This window comes from Anser anser, assembly GCF_964211835.1.
Source record: "Anser anser genome assembly, chromosome: 1".
Lineage (NCBI taxonomy): Eukaryota > Metazoa > Chordata > Aves > Anseriformes > Anatidae > Anser > Anser anser.
This window is the reverse complement of record NC_139720.1, coordinates 9,884,502-9,900,642: the sequence shown is the minus strand read 5'-3', so window position 1 is coordinate 9,900,642 and position 16,141 is coordinate 9,884,502. Positions and strand designations below refer to the sequence as shown.

The following is a 16,141-nucleotide window of genomic DNA, read 5'->3' as shown; positions in this document are numbered from 1 at the left end:
GCTAGAAAGTGTAGTGAATGAAATTGTTATCCTATTGATGTCAGTCGTATTTTTGTCATTAACTTCTGTGGACTTAGGATTTTTTCCACTGCTTCCTCATGTTCATTTATTCTTCCTCATACTTATTTAGTGTAGGAACTATGTAACCTACATACAAATAGTATACAAGAGGTTAGTCTAAATTCTAAAGAACTTTGGAAAAATAAAACTTTGTAGTTTATACCTCTCTAATTTGTTATTTCTACCTCTCAAATACCCATTCAGCATACAGACACAATTTTGGTAAATAATTCAGAATTATAACAACTTTAATAATTATTTTTAAACAGCCATCTGTAGCTTTATTCTTAGAATATGCCTCAATATGTATGTACCAGCAAAATAAGGCTGATTAAATGCATTCATGTTTCAAGCACAGAACCTCTTAACAGTTAATTGGAATGACATCTTCTCAAAAGAGATGCACCAGCAGGTGGCTTTTGAATTTGATTTAAGTCTACAACTGCAAAGCATTGATCAGTGGCAAGATCCTACTGACTCTTTTTAGTCCTGAATCAAGAGTTACACCATCTGAACATGATCATAACTTGTGAGCTCTGCAATGCAGCCCAGCTTCTGTGAACCTTCCTCATGTACTCAGTTTATGGAAGGAGTTATAATTTATACAGTGACAATATACCAGATAATGCCAGTACAAGAGAAACAAATATTTTCCCTTTACGCAGGAATCTGTTCAGCTGCATAACAGCCTCAGCTCTAAAGGAAACCACAATTTGCAGGAACCAGTTACGAGGTAACTTCCACAATCGATTACACATTGATGCCAATGGGACTGCATGAGAAGAAACGAAGCACGAATTGTGAAGTGCATTTATGTTCAGCCACAATCCTATTTCCTTCCCTCAAGCTTGAAGGTGGAACTTTGCTTTTTATAACTATTATAAATCACGTTTCTTTCCATTGCCTGCAAGCCTGCTAGACATTTCCAGAGGCATAAACAGAATCAAAGCAAGACAACTGTTTGTGCTGTTAGTGCAAATGCTTTTCATTACTCCAACCAGTTTAACTCTTTGCTAACCGACTCTTAATGACGACACCTTCTGTCTTCCCAAAAGATGCATAAATATGATTTATTGCAATGTAAGTTTGATTGAAGCTTTCCTATATTGGAGAAACATCTGTAAATGCAGTTTACGTACTTGCTCCTAATATTTTAGGCAAGCTTTTTTTGCCACTTGCTGCTAAATTCACTTCTTCCTCCTATAAAAATATGCAGTGGATTAATCACAGACAGGATTGGATCTATTTCTTGCATGGCTCTCCCACTATAGTACCAGAAGGAAGAATTCAAAGGTTTTATTTGCCTTAAACTGGGGTAAAATCTCTGAATATTCCTAGATATGATTCATCTAGAGACTCATCTGACAAGTTCTGAAAAAAAAATATATTACCTTCTCCAGCTATGGAGATAGAATGTTCCTAAATTCGGCACTATTAATTGACTTGTAGTTATAAATGACAAGAAATGTAATTCTGTTTCTAGGACCGTGTGGTCATCTGACAGAACAGTATGTTCAGTTCCTTAACAGTGATGAAAGTACATAAATAATGACCAAAAAAAAAAAAAGCAACAGGAAGGAAGGAAAAGTAGAGTTCCTTAGAACTCTATTCTTAAGAATTTTAAGTAGTATAGGTCTGAACCAGTCTGAAGAGAACTGTGTATTCAGAATATTTTATGTTTGCTTACTTGTTTTCCCATTTTATATACACTTTGTCATGATTTTCTACCTTTCTTTTGACTGAACTGTAATTACTGGAAATATTGCTTATAGTTGTATAGCTTCCTAAAAAGACATCTCATGTACTCCTACTTTTATAAGAATATCAATCAAACAAAATGAATACTGTTACAGTGTAAAAGAAAGAAAATTAAGTCTGCAAGAAGCATCAGAAAAAAAAAAAGTTGTTCTAAAAGCAGATTTAAAGTGTTTATTTCAAACTGTATTTAATGATCACAAGTAGTTAGCTTCTATAATCTAATAGTGCAAGCGTAAAATGCAGACAGAAGGAAAAATTCATAAAGATGAGCTACAGAGGTAACAGAACATTTTTCTGTAATAAATAAATAAATAAAAGTTTTTCTTGTAGCTACCTTCCAGCTGGAATTAATTATTTACCTTGTCCTTCACAGTGCAGGAAAAAACAACTCTGCAATTTTCCTTATCTAAAGAAATCACTGAGTGTCACAGTTACCTTGTGACAGGGGTTCTCTTTTCCTAGGGAAGCCACATCCTTTTCCCTAACCTGTATTCCGTAGCAGGGCACAGATATGGTAGCTGCAGAGAGAGGTCATGATAACTGTATTAGAAAAAAAGTTCACGCAGAAGTTTTCACTGAAAATATTTCTGTAAGCTTACAAAAAAAGTCTTAAGGTAGCGCATATAGTCAACAGACACGCTAGGTTGAGAAAAATTTCTAAATATTTTTATTGCTTATTTATAAAAGCAGCCAAATGTCTTAGGGAGTTTTGTCTGACAACAAGTCAAGACAAGTAAAGCACACAGGTGTCAACTTCAGTGAAAAAAAAAATGCAACAGCCCAAACAACAATTAATATTATTAAAAAATAAAAATAGAAAATCTAATGTAGGAATAGATTCCTTCCCAGATCTGTTCACATTCTTTTATGGCTAGTTCATGGGACAAAAACGAAGGAACATTATTATCCTGCTTTACCTAGAAACAGACTCATCTCTCTGAAAACTCTCTGGGGAACAGGTAGATCTTTTTTATGCTATACATCAGAGCACTAGAGAGAAATACAAGAAAACCAATGGGAGCCTCAGTAAGTCATATATATCATGACTTACATAAATCTTCCTTTCTATTCAAAGTGCTAAATTATCTGGGTTCTGCTAATAAAATTCATCTGAATAAAGTTCTTGTTATTCAATTAACTAATAAAGATGTGAGTTCAGCTGGCCTCTCATTTGTTGCTGATTTCTGTTAGCCAATTGCTGATTGATACCAGGTCAGGCAGTGTCCCCAGGCAGCTGATACTGAGAAACAATTTGAATGCACCCCAAAAGCACATTCAGAGAAGGAAGGAAGGATTTTTTATATTGAAGTCCATATTAACAAAAGTTTTTCTGCTTCTGTTTTATGACCTGCATTTTAGGATGTGTTAAAAATAGCATAGCTAGCTGGGAAAACGAGGTGATTCTCTCGCTATATTTAGCATTGGTGTGGCCTCACCTTGAATATTGTGTGCAGTTCTGGGATCTGCAATATAAAAATGTTGTTAAGGTACTTGAAATTGTCCAGAGGAGGGCAACAAAGCTGATAAAAGGGCTGGAAGGCACATCCTATGTAGAGAGGCTGAGGACACTTTGTCTAGTTTTGAGAAAAGGAGGCTGAGAAGCAACCTCATTGCTCTCCACAGCTTCCCAAGGAGGGGAAGTTGAGGGAGAGTGTAGGTCTCTTCTCCCTGGTAACCAGTGATAGGACACATGGGAATGGCACAAAGCTGTGCCAGGGGAGGTTCAGACTGAACATTATGAAAAATTTCTTTACCATGAGGATGGTCACACACTGGAACAGGCTTCCTAGAGAGGTGGTTGCTGTCCCGTGCCTGTTCAAGAGGCATTTTGACAATGCCCTCAATAATATGCTTGAACTTTTGGGTAGCCCTGAAGTGGTCAGACAGTTGGACTACATGATCTCTGTACATCCCTTCCGACTGAACTATTCTATTCTATTCTATTCTATTCTATTCTATTCTATTCTATTCTATTCTATTCTATTCTATTCTATTCTATTCTGTCCTGTCCTGTCCTGTCCTGTCCTGTCCTGTCCTACCCACATTGCTGCCCAGTGTTTTGTCAGCTTCTGTACTTAATTTCAGATCAGATATGTATCATTTGAACTGACTTAGCTTACATGCAAGCTCACCTTCATTTATTTCCAAACCTTTATCTTCTTGTTTTATGATGACGGTACACAGAAAACATCCATTGTGATGCCTGTTATTTCCTGGGAAAAATATTCCATATTCAACAACAACCAATCCTGTTCTTATTCTTGAGATGCTGGTTAGAAAAGGATATGAAATGATGATAAAATGAAACAAACAAAAATGTCTGGGTCTTCATAAGGAGATGCAAAGTTTATTTTTAGATTCTGTGAAGAGAAACTGATGTATGCAAAGAGCTAAAGTCAAAAATAGCAAATTATGTGATTCTGGTTGAAATGGCTTCCCTTCAGACTGAAAGCACTGCCCCTGATGTTTTGGTTGCAATGTGCCTTTCAAGACTAGTTTGCATATATGTGATGTTACAGAATAAAAGGCTGAAATGGTAATGATTTCATGCTGCAAGTCTGAAGCAGTCAGAAACTCATAAATGGTCAGGGCTAAGCTAAAGTTAATGCTAAAGTCTACTTATTAAAATACTTCATTATTTTTTTCCCTCCTTGTTCTTTTTTCTTAAAAAAAAAAAAAAAAGCACATGGCACATGGGAGAAATGGGAGAATATCATAGAACCATAGAATGGTTCAGGCTGGAAGGAACACTAGAGATCATCTAATTCCAACACCTCCCACTAGACCAGGTTGCTCAAAGCCCCATCCAGTCCGGCCATGAACAGTTGCAGGGATGGGGCATCCACAGCTTCTCTGGGCAACCTGTTCCAGTGCCTCACCACCCTCAGAGTAAAAAAGAATAGTTAAAGTGTATTGAACAAGAGAATTAAGGTAGATTTCCTTTTAGATGTGTTCAGCTGGCTACTTTTAAAGGAAAATTAGTATGTATTCCTTTTACCCATATGTTATCAGGACCATATCAGGTACAGTATCTGGGCACTTGAATATGACAGAAGTCAGGAAGTACATTTTCTAACAGTTATCAAGTTAGATGCCTAACTGCTACTGATTCCAGCACACTAATCAGGCTAGCCCCCAGAGAGAAGCAAAGAAAGTGGGGAATGTATCAAGAATAAGATTAAGAAGACAAGGTGACCACCAGTGGAATGAACTCAGAAATATATTCTGGTCATCTCATTTTAGGTTTCTGATGGGAGACCTTATAGGTCTCTACCTCTAGTTTCTGCCTCTTAGTACACAAATGAAACCCTGCAGGCCTTCTGTCTTACATTTCTCCCCCAGGTTTTATTGTTGGGAGGAAAGAAAGCAATGTTAAACTCTAAATTTACCTTTCATCTATCAAATTGTTTTATCATTCTAGTACCTATTTGCAAATTTTAACGTCCATACTGATAAAAAAATACAGTCTATCATGATATACTGATGTAAAAGTAAATGAGAGAATGGATTTACCAATAGAGGTTAATCTAATTTTCCACTGATAGGACACTGAACTTTCATTTTCCATAAAAGTTGTGTGTCCCTTATCTATCTGGGTATCCGTTAAACATCTGAGCTAGTGCTGCAGTGGTGAAAACTGGATAACACTGAGGTACTCAACTTATTAAAGAAATAAAAAAGGAGTAAGAAATCTGAAAAAGCACTTTGTAGAACAAAAGAACAAGGCTGGCGAGGGTTTAAAATAGATATTTTCTACAATTGGTCATAAGATAAATCTTTTTAATATGCTTTCTTATGCTGTTGGCACAAAGTGGAGGAGTGGGTTAATGAGATTCTCCGACTAAACAGAATTGTAGTCGTTGTCCAAACAGGAAAGAACTGGAAATGCTCTTTCATATAGGAAAAATTGGATGATCTTGAGGACGGCAATAATAGAAATGAAGTGAAATTCAATAGCTTGTGAACTTAAGGCTAAACAATAGGAATTGACGTCACAATCCACAGTCTGAAACTCAGCAAGGAAAAAGGACATAGGTAAATATATCTGTTACAGGATGACTAGAAACCACTGATGTGAAAAAATATCATTTCCAATAAGGTCCAGACTACTAGGTTACTTTGACCATGAGCTGATAATGCTTTTTCTCTTCTTTTCAAAATACTGATTTGCTACTACAGTTCTTTGGATCCTTAAAATAAAAACTGATGCCAGTCAAAACATGTATTCTACAGAATGCTAAAAACAGCACACAGAAATCTACTAGTAAAAACAGACTGCCACATTGTTTACCTCATCAGGGGGGTACGAGATTACAGAACTGTAGCACATACTACTGTTTGCATATTCAGACAGTGGAGTCTAATTCTTATGAAACATAAATGAGCACAGTTTTTGACATGGATATCCAGCAATTAAAGATAGATACATTGTAATGGAAATAAACATAGCATGAATTTCTGCTTGAACAGAAACTGTTGTTTATTGTGGCGTTCAAAGTAGAGATGCCATACATTAAATGGCAGGTAGACTGATCAGGCAGCTTAAGAGAATATCCTCATTGGAGCAGACTATACATAATCAGGAGGACAGCGAATAGCAAAATATGCATCACCTTCCAATTTTCACAGGAATAACTAGCTAGGAAGAACATTTCATCATCTCTGACAAACAGTAAATTCTCCATTAATAATTAAACTGACATTTAAGTGTTCAGAATTAGCTTTTAAGTTAATCTTCTCTGAGACATATCCATGTATCTCTGCTGTAATTATAGCACATTTGCCTCATTTAATTGATGCTTTTAATCTAAAAGGTTCTGTTTTAAAACACATTCCCCTAAAACACATAGTAGGAATGAATTATTGGCAAGACAGCAAAATTGTTCTGAGGACCATAAATCACTAGAGCATTAAAGATACTGGGCACTGATATTTATTTTAAGATAAAGTAAATGAAAGTTAACCTTTGATAGTATGCCTAAACCCTATAGTAAGTGATCTGTTTTCAAAAGCCATGTGCTGTGGACAAGTACTAAGGAAACCCAACACTTCAAAGAAAAAAAAAATCTACCACATATTTATTTTACTCAAATAGAATTGGAGCCAACTCTAATCAAAAACAACTGTAAAAACCTTTCCCTGTTTTTTTGTTCTTATTTATATTCAGACACTAAGACATAGGAGAGTGATGTTCATCATGTTTGTTGTAAGTCTTATTCAAACTGAGTGGGATATAATTCCCAAACTAAAACTCGGCTAAAAAGAAATTTTGAAATAGAATATCAATAAAAACAGCTGAAAATAGTACTTTACAGAATCACACAATCGTTGAGGTTGGAAGGGACCTCTGGAAATCATCTGATCCAACCCTCCTGCTCGCACATGATCAACTAGAGCAGGATGCCTACCCCATGTCAGTATAGTTTTTGAATATCTTCAAGGAAGGAGACTCCACAACCTCTCTGAGCAACATGTGCCAGTGCTCAGTCACACTCAGTAAATAAATAAATAAATAAATAAATAAATAAATAAATAAATGTTCCCTCAAGTTCAGAAAGAACCTCCTGTGTTTCAGTTTCAGACAAGAGCCCATTTCCTCTTGTCCTGGCACTGGGCACCACTGAAAAGAGCCTGACTCAATCTTCTTTGAACCCTTAATTCAAGTATTTATAGACAATGATGAGATCCCCCTGAGCATCCTCTGTTCCAGGCTGAACAGTCCCAGCTCTCTCTGCCTTTTTTCATATGTGAGACGCTCCAGTCCCTTGATAACTTTGTGGCCTTTCACTGGAATCTCTCCAGTATGCCCATGTCTCTCTTGACCTGGGGAGCTCAGACCTGAACACAGTACTCCTGGTGTGGCCTCACCACTGCTGAGTATGGGGGAAGTATCACTTCCCTCAACCTGCTGGTTTTGCCTGGTGCAGCTCACATTACCATTAGCCTTCTTTACAGCAAGGGTATATTCCTGGTCCACCAGGACCACCAGGTACTCTTCTGTAAAGCAGTTTTCTAGCTGGTCAGCCCCCATATATTGGTGCATGAAGTTGTTCCCCCCCATGTTCAGGAAACTGCATTTCACACAGTTCAACTGCATGACTGATTCTACTAATGCCTAAGTTGTGTGTTGGATAGATTGCATATGAGATCAATGAAAGGAAGGGAAGGGAAGGGAAGGGAAGGGAAGGGAAGGGAAGGGAAGGGAAGGGAAGGGAAGGGAAGGGAAGGGAAGGGAAGGGAAGGGAAGGGAAGGGAAGGGAAGGGAAGGGAAGGGAAGGGAAGGGAAGGGAAGGGAAGGGAAGGGAAGGGAAGGGAAGGGAAGGGAAGGGAAGGGAAGGGAAGGGAAGGGAAGGGAAGGGAAGGGAAGGGAAGGGAAGGGAAGGGAAGGGAAGGGAAGGGAAGGGAAGGGAAGGGAAGGGAAGGGAAGGGAAGGGAAAGGATGTCTCTCTGATCTCTTTAAGACTGACCCCAATTTCAGTGACAGAATAAAGAGTTGCATACTAATATTAATAGCTTAGAAAGGAACAGAGTATCAAAATCAAACAGAAAAATATTGTAGAGACTAGAAAGATCTTTAATACGCAGACATTGAGGTGGATGATTTTTACTCTTGACTATGCTAGGCTGAATTTGTAACTTTAATTTAGCAATAAAAGTTTTAGTTTTCCCTTCCTTGGGCATTCTTAGCACTTTAAAATTAAGATGAATATTTCCTGAATCACATATCACAGAGTGAATAAAAAAGCATTCTATCTTGTCTACCTAAACTGTGCTACCCCCTGTATGACATTAAATGCTACATATTTTCTACTCTACAGATGTTTATCAGTACTTGTGAGAAGCTCTTCCTGCTGTTTACCAGCCTGGCAGATCTATACACTTTTCACTTTTAAACACATAGCACATATTTCCTTTTTCTATTCTAAACAGTTTCAGAAGTCCAAAAGATCTTAGCAGGTGCTAAATGTGGATTTTCAGCTGAGTGTGAGGCTTCAAGAAAGCATCACAGGGAAAAAAAGATTTTTTACAAACAACATTGAACACAGTTGTAACAAATGAGACATACCTTTTTATTAAAAAAATAAAAAAGAAGTATTTTGAGAATAATTTAATTATAGCATTGTGCTAAATAAAAATCGTACATTGACTGTCTTTCTGAAAAGGGGTTAGCTAGCTAAATGGAAGCCTGGATGTACTGGCAGAAAGATTTTGACAGATAAGAAACTGAATTGAATAAAATGAATGAACATTCTATATTTAACTGTACTGTCATAGGCACAATAAACTGTGAGACTGTTTAAAAAAAAAAAAGAAAGAAAGAATGAAAAAAGAAAGAAAGAAAAGAACTCATGAATTTTAAGACATTTTATAGATTGGATTATTTTTATTTCTGATCTGATTTGAAGGTCTAAGAATGATGATCTTTGGGTTTTCTCTACAACCTGAAGGGCAAAAGACTAGATAAAATCTTGAGGACAAATAGCACTACAAATCTAACAAGCAATGTTTTATTTAAAATCTTAGTTTCTCTGAATAAGCTAAGAATTTGGTCCACTACATTTCTTCCAAGAAACAAGGCTTACATGAACACTGAAAAGCATGAGACTCATGATAAAATTGTAACAGAGGTGTCCTGGTTCCAGTTAGGACAGAGTTAAGTAGCTCATAGTAGCTGGTAGGGTGCTATGTTTTGGATTAGGATGAGAAGAGCGCTGATAACATGCTGATGTTTTAATTGTTGCAGAGCAGTGTTTACACCAGGCCAAGGACTTTTCGGCTTCTTGCTCTGTCCTGCCAGCGAGCAGGCTGGGGGTGCAGCAGGAGCTGGGAGGGGACAGACCCAGGACAGCTGACCCAAACTGGCCAAAGGGGTATTCCATACCATCTGACGTCATGCTAAACAATATATAGGGGTGGCTGGCCGGGGTGGGGGGGCCGGCTGCTCGGGAATAGGCTGGGCATCGGTCAGCGGGTGGTGAGCAATTGCATTGTGCATCACTTGTTTTCTTACACATTATTATTGTTAATACTATTACCATTATCACTATTATTATTATTATTGTTATTATTATTTTCCTGTCTTAATAAACCGTCTTTATCTCAACTCACAGGCTTCACTTTCCCGTTTCTCTCCCCCCATCCCAGAGAGGGAGGGGGGAGGGTGAGCGAACGGCTGTGTGGTGTTTAGCTGCCAGCCGGGTTAAACCACAACAGTCTTTTTGGCGCCCAACGTGGGGCCCGAAGGGTTGAGATATCGACAAATCTGACCAGAGTGTGTTAAACTAAAATTGGTATAAGTATTGGACCTGCTTAATAGTTGCTAGTCACGATGTTGATTGCCTTAATCTCCAGTCTGCGCTGGAGCAGGGGGAAGCTCCTGAACACCTGCAGTACATCGATGACATCATTGTGTGGGGTGACACTGCAGAAGAAGTTTTCGAGAAAGGGAAGAAAATAGTCCAAATCCTTCTGAAGGCCGGTTTTGCCATAAAACAGAATAAAGTTAAAGGACCTGCACGAGAGATCCAGTTTTTAGGAATAAAATGGCAAGATGGACGCCGTCAAATCCCAATGGATGTGATCAACAAAATAACAGCTATGTCTCCACCAACTAGCAAAAAAGAAACACAAACTTTCCTAGGTGTCGTGGGGTTTTGGAGAATGCATATTCCAAATTACAGTCTGATTGTAAACCCGCTCTACCAAGTAACCCGTAAGAAGAATGCTTTTGAATGGGGCCCTGAGCAACGACAAGCCTTTGAACAAATTAAGCAGGAAATAGTTCATGCAGTAGCCCTCGGGCCAGTCCGAACAGGACCAGATGTAAAGAATGTGCTCTACACCGCAGCCGGAGAGAATGGTCCCACCTGGAGCCTCTGGCAGAAAGAACCTGGGGAAACTCGAGGTCGACCCCTGGGGTTTTGGAGTCGGGGATACAGAGGATCTGAAGCCCGCTATACTCCAACTGAAAAGGAGATATTGGCAGCATATGAAGGAGTTCGATCTGCTTCGGAAGTGGTCGGTACTGAAGCGCAGCTCCTCCTGGCACCCCGACTGCCGGTACTAGGCTGGATGTTCAAAGGAAGGGTCCCCTCTACGCATCATGCAACTGATGCTACATGGAGCAAGTGGGTTGCACTGATTACTCAGCGGGCTCGAATAGGAAACCCCAGTCGCCCAGGAATCTTGGAGGTGATTATGGACTGGCCAGAAGGCAAATACTTTGGGATATCACCAGAGGAGGAGGTGGTTCGTGCTGAAGAAGCCCCCCTGTACAACAAGCTACCGGAAAATGAGAAGAAATATGCCTTGTTCACTGACGGGTCCTGTCGTATTGTGGGAAAGCATCGGAGATGGAAAGCTGCTGTATGGAGTCCTACACGACGAGTTGCAGAAGCTGCTGAGGGAGAAGGTGAATCGAGTCAGTTTGCAGAAGTAAAAGCCATTCAGCTGGCTTTAGATATTGCTGAACGAGAAAAGTGGCCAGTTCTCTATCTCTATACTGATTCATGGATGGTAGCAAATGCCCTGTGGGGGTGGTTACAGCAATGGAAGCAGAACAACTGGCAGCGCAGGGGCAAGCCCATCTGGGCTGCGGCATTGTGGCAAGATATTGCTGCCCGGGTAGAGAACCTGGTTGTAAAGGTACGCCATGTAGATGCTCATGTGCCCAAGAATCGGGCTACTGAAGAACACCAAAACAACCAGCAGGTGGATCAGGCTGCTAAGATTGAAGTGGCTCAGGTGGACCTGGACTGGCAACATAAAGGTGAATTATTTATAGCCCGATGGGCCCATGACACCTCAGGCCATCAAGGTAGAGATGCAACCTACAGATGGGCTCGTGATCGAGGGGTGGACCTGACCATGGACACTATAGCACAGGTTATTCATGACTGTGAAACATGTGCTGCAATCAAGCAAGCCAAACGGTCAAAACCTCTTTGGTATGGAGGACGATGGCTGAAATATAAATATGGAGAGGCCTGGCAGATTGATTACATCACACTCCCTCAAACCCGCAACGGCAAGCGCCACGTACTTACAATGGTGGAAGCAACCACCGGATGGCTGGAAACATATCCTGTGCCCCATGCCACCGCCCGGAACACTATCCTGGGCCTTGAAAAGCAAGTCTTATGGCGACATGGCACCCCAGAGAGAATTGAGTCAGACAACGGGACTCATTTCCGAAACAACCTTATAGACACTTGGGCCAAAGAACATGGTATTGAGTGGGTGTATCACATCCCCTATCATGCACCAGCCTCTGGAAAAGTTGAACGATACAATGGACTGTTGAAGACTACACTGAAAGCAATGGGTGCTGGGACATTCAAAAATTGGGATACACATTTGGCAAAGGCCACCTGGTTAGTCAATACCAGGGGATCTGCCAACCGAGCTGGACCTGCCCAATCAAACCTGTTACGCACTGTAGAAGGGGATAAAGTTCCTGTAGTGCACGTAAGAAACATGCTGGGTAAAACAGTCTGGGCTACTCCTGCCTCAGGAAAAGGCAAACCCATTCGTGGAATTGCTTTTGCTCAGGGACCTGGATGCACTTGGTGGGTAATGCAAAAGAATGGGGAGGTCCGGTGTGTACCTCAAGGGGATTTGATACTGGGTGAGAATAGCCCATGAGTTGAATTGTAGTATGTTAATTATTATATAATAATGTATGTCATCACTACCATGATTGCTATATATCATAGATGAAAATGGTGATTAATTAGAATGTATTGGACAGAGTGTAACCTGAGCATGACATAAATGGTATGGAATAAGGGGTGGATATCTGTCCTGGTTCCAGTTAGGACAGAGTTAAGTAGCTCATAGTAGCTGGTAGGGTGCTATGTTTTGGATTAGGATGAGAAGAGCGCTGATAACATGCTGATGTTTTAATTGTTGCAGAGCAGTGTTTACACCAGGCCAAGGACTTTTCGGCTTCTTGCTCTGTCCTGCCAGCGAGCAGGCTGGGGGTGCAGCAGGAGCTGGGAGGGGACAGACCCAGGACAGCTGACCCAAACTGGCCAAAGGGGTATTCCATACCATCTGACGTCATGCTAAACAATATATAGGGGTGGCTGGCCGGGGTGGGGGGGCCGGCTGCTCGGGAATAGGCTGGGCATCGGTCAGCGGGTGGTGAGCAATTGCATTGTGCATCACTTGTTTTCTTACACATTATTATTGTTAATACTATTACCATTATCACTATTATTATTATTATTGTTATTATTATTTTCCTGTCTTAATAAACCGTCTTTATCTCAACTCACAGGCTTCACTTTCCCGTTTCTCTCCCCCCATCCCAGAGAGGGAGGGGGGAGGGTGAGCGAACGGCTGTGTGGTGTTTAGCTGCCAGCCGGGTTAAACCACAACACAGAGGGCATAACATTAACTAAAAACACCCCAAACGAAGTACATCCTGGCATTCAATCCTAGTATCTAACATCTTGGTTTAGATGACATTTATGTCTACTTAAAGTTTAACATCACCTGTATAAGTCAAGATAGTTATCTAAGTTCACTCTACCCCACCTTTCAGAAACAAACTTCAGAATCGCAGGAAGGTTTAGGTTGGAAGAGACCTCTGGAAGCCATCAGGTCCAACACCCTGCTCAAGCAGGGACACCGAGAGCAGGCTACCCAGGACCGTGTCGCAATGACTTTTGAAGATCCCCAAGGAGGGAGACTCCACAGCTTCTCTGAGCAACCTGTGCCAGTGCTCTGTCAGCTGTACAGTAAAGTGCTTCCTGATGTTCTGATGGATCCTCTTGTGTTTCGGTTTGTGTCTATCACCTCTTGTCCTGGCACTGGGCACCACTGAAGAGGGCCTGGACCTGTCTTTTTGCACCCTCCCTTCAGGTGTTTATAGACATTGATAAGGACCCCCTGAGCCTCCTCTAGACCAGGCTGAACAGTCTCAGCTCTCTCTGCCTCTCCTCAAAAGAGAGTGCTCCAGTCCCTTGATCATCTTGATTGCCCTCCATTGTCTTCTTTCTAGTATGCCCATGTCTCTCTTGTACTTGGGACTCTTGTACTAGACCTGGACACAGTACTGCTGTCCAACGAAACTTTCATGGTTAGGGAAGCCTCCCACCTTCTCCAGTGAGACTGCCCATGAGAAGGCTATGGTGTCTCTTTTTGATCCAAATCAATCTTCTTCCCTTTCTCCCCCATGTTTTCACTCTTGGAATGGTACTGACATGCAGCACAAATTATGACACTTCTATTCTTTTTCCCTAGACCTCTCAATTTGCAAACATAATTTCTTTTTTTAATCAGCATATCCTCCTAGATTAAATGGCTTTCCTGCTAATCCTGAACCTTTTAAGGCAGTTGTTATATTCTAAATACATGTTAATGAAAAAGTCACTCTGTCTTCCATCATACCAAACCTCTGGTGAGCTCTCCATAAAGACTGCACAGAGTATATTAATGGTAACAGAGTTTGTTAGTCTTCTGAACTACTTCAGAAACAAATATCCACTACATTCAATTGAAATGAACCTCAATAAAGTATCAGATGCTCCTACTGCTACTTAAGCATACATTCTAACTTTTCAAGATGCAGGGAAATGGATGGAAAATTAAGAATGGTGTAAAAAAAAAAATAGGCCCTCTAGGTATTAATTATTCATTACTGGATAGCTGTGGATAGGTGTGAGGGATTTTATTTAGGAGAAGCTACAAGTCAGCTGAAAAAAGCCAAGGAAATGGGACACAGTAAGATAAAAATGCTTCAGAATAAAGTTGCTGCAAAGTGCCTAAATTACCAGCAAAAAGATAGAGGTAAACCACTTGTGAAAGGAACAGTTCAATCAGAACCACAGGAAGTTTTCAGAAGGGTGAACCATCTTTACTGCTGAGGTTTAGACTACAACCATTTTATACGTATATATATATATATTTATTATTTTTTTCCCCAGAAGCAACATATAAAGTTGGGTTCCTGGTTCCTATAATTCCATTAACTGTAGATGTTGTCTTTCCCTGACTATTTTCCATATTATGTCTATGTTGGTTTATATGTAATTGTTTTTAAATTTAAAATTAGATATTTATGATATGACAAATGTATAAAAACACACTGTTGCAAAAGTTAAGAGTTAAGTAATTTGTGCTAGTTACGACTGCATACTTCTTAATTTTAGTGTGCTTGCACAACACTAGAAAATTAATTATCAACCCGTCCCTTGAAAATATTGATTTAACATTGCTGGGGTATCAACCTTTAAGAAAATGAGACCATATTTGTAAGTATGTACCAATAATTTAGAACTCTTACCAATGAAGCCTCTCAAACAATTTACAAATGCTACTAAATTTAGAATCTCTGTAGCTTTCCATACTACAAAAAAATAATTATTCCTGGTTTTAAAACAAATTAAAACAAAGAGATTAATTGACATACTAAAGTCCTGAAGAAGTCTCAGGCTGATGTGGGGAAACTTAGGGCTCTTTTTTTCCAACTCCTTTGCCTTGATATTTGACTATCTTTGCAGTATGCAGTTGCCATACCCACATCTCTTATCTGTCTGAATAAATTAAATCCTAAATAGTTTTTTTACCAAAAAAAATATAATTAATTAAAAATTAAGAAAAAAATTAAGAATTTTCTCAATTGCCCATCAATAGAATCTTCCCAGAAAATGAGACCTCCACAACTTACAAGCAAAACGGATTATACAGTTTTCAGCTTTTCTTCCCATTATGCTCACAAGTAGCTGTGTCTTGAGTCTAGATTTTGCTTACAGTAATTTCAATCTAGGTGACAAAACAGACATTAAATGCATGGCAGCACAAAGCAAAGAATGCTGTTATTGCAACTGATCTTAACCTCATGAGTCATCGCAACTATGAGCAATTGCCATAGTTGTTCCCATTAAAATCAGCTTTAATGACAGTGAATGATTATGTTTGATATTTTATATGTAATGCTTTAGCGGATAACTTAATGTGCAAAGTCATGTTCTTAACAGTTTACTCAACTTTAGAACTACTGGGCTGAAGGATCCCTTGGATCCCTTGAAATCTGATTCTTGCACTTTATATTTTGTGACTTTCCAAATTATGGATTATTTGGCAACTGATTCAGGAATCAGGAAAGGAAAAAAAAAAAGGCCAGATGCCAAACAAATATAATTTTATATAAGTTATGAAAAGTTCTCGTTAGGATTTAGACCTGTTTTGCAAACTTGTGGTATTTTACATTTAGGTATAATAGCCTTAGAGAAAGATAAAATATTTTAGTGGCAGTTCTTTCGCTCATGCTTTGTAACATCATCAATCTTCACACAATTACTTGGCACCTCTTGAG

General features: G+C 39.5%; 1 protein-coding gene across 1 annotated transcript in view; it reads left to right on the top strand.

Moving 5' to 3' along the window:
- Positions 1-13,092, top strand: part of LOC310883163 (uncharacterized protein) — a 447,119-nt gene extending 434,027 nt beyond the window's left edge. Inside the window, exon 2 of the mRNA XM_083803076.1 lies at positions 9,447-13,092. Within this exon, the coding sequence (XP_083659202.1) occupies positions 10,390-12,462 (2,073 nt within the window). The 5' untranslated portion in view covers positions 9,447-10,389 and the 3' untranslated portion in view covers positions 12,463-13,092. The remainder of the gene's footprint in view (positions 1-9,446) is intronic.
- Positions 13,093-16,141: the final 3,049 nt, after the last annotated feature.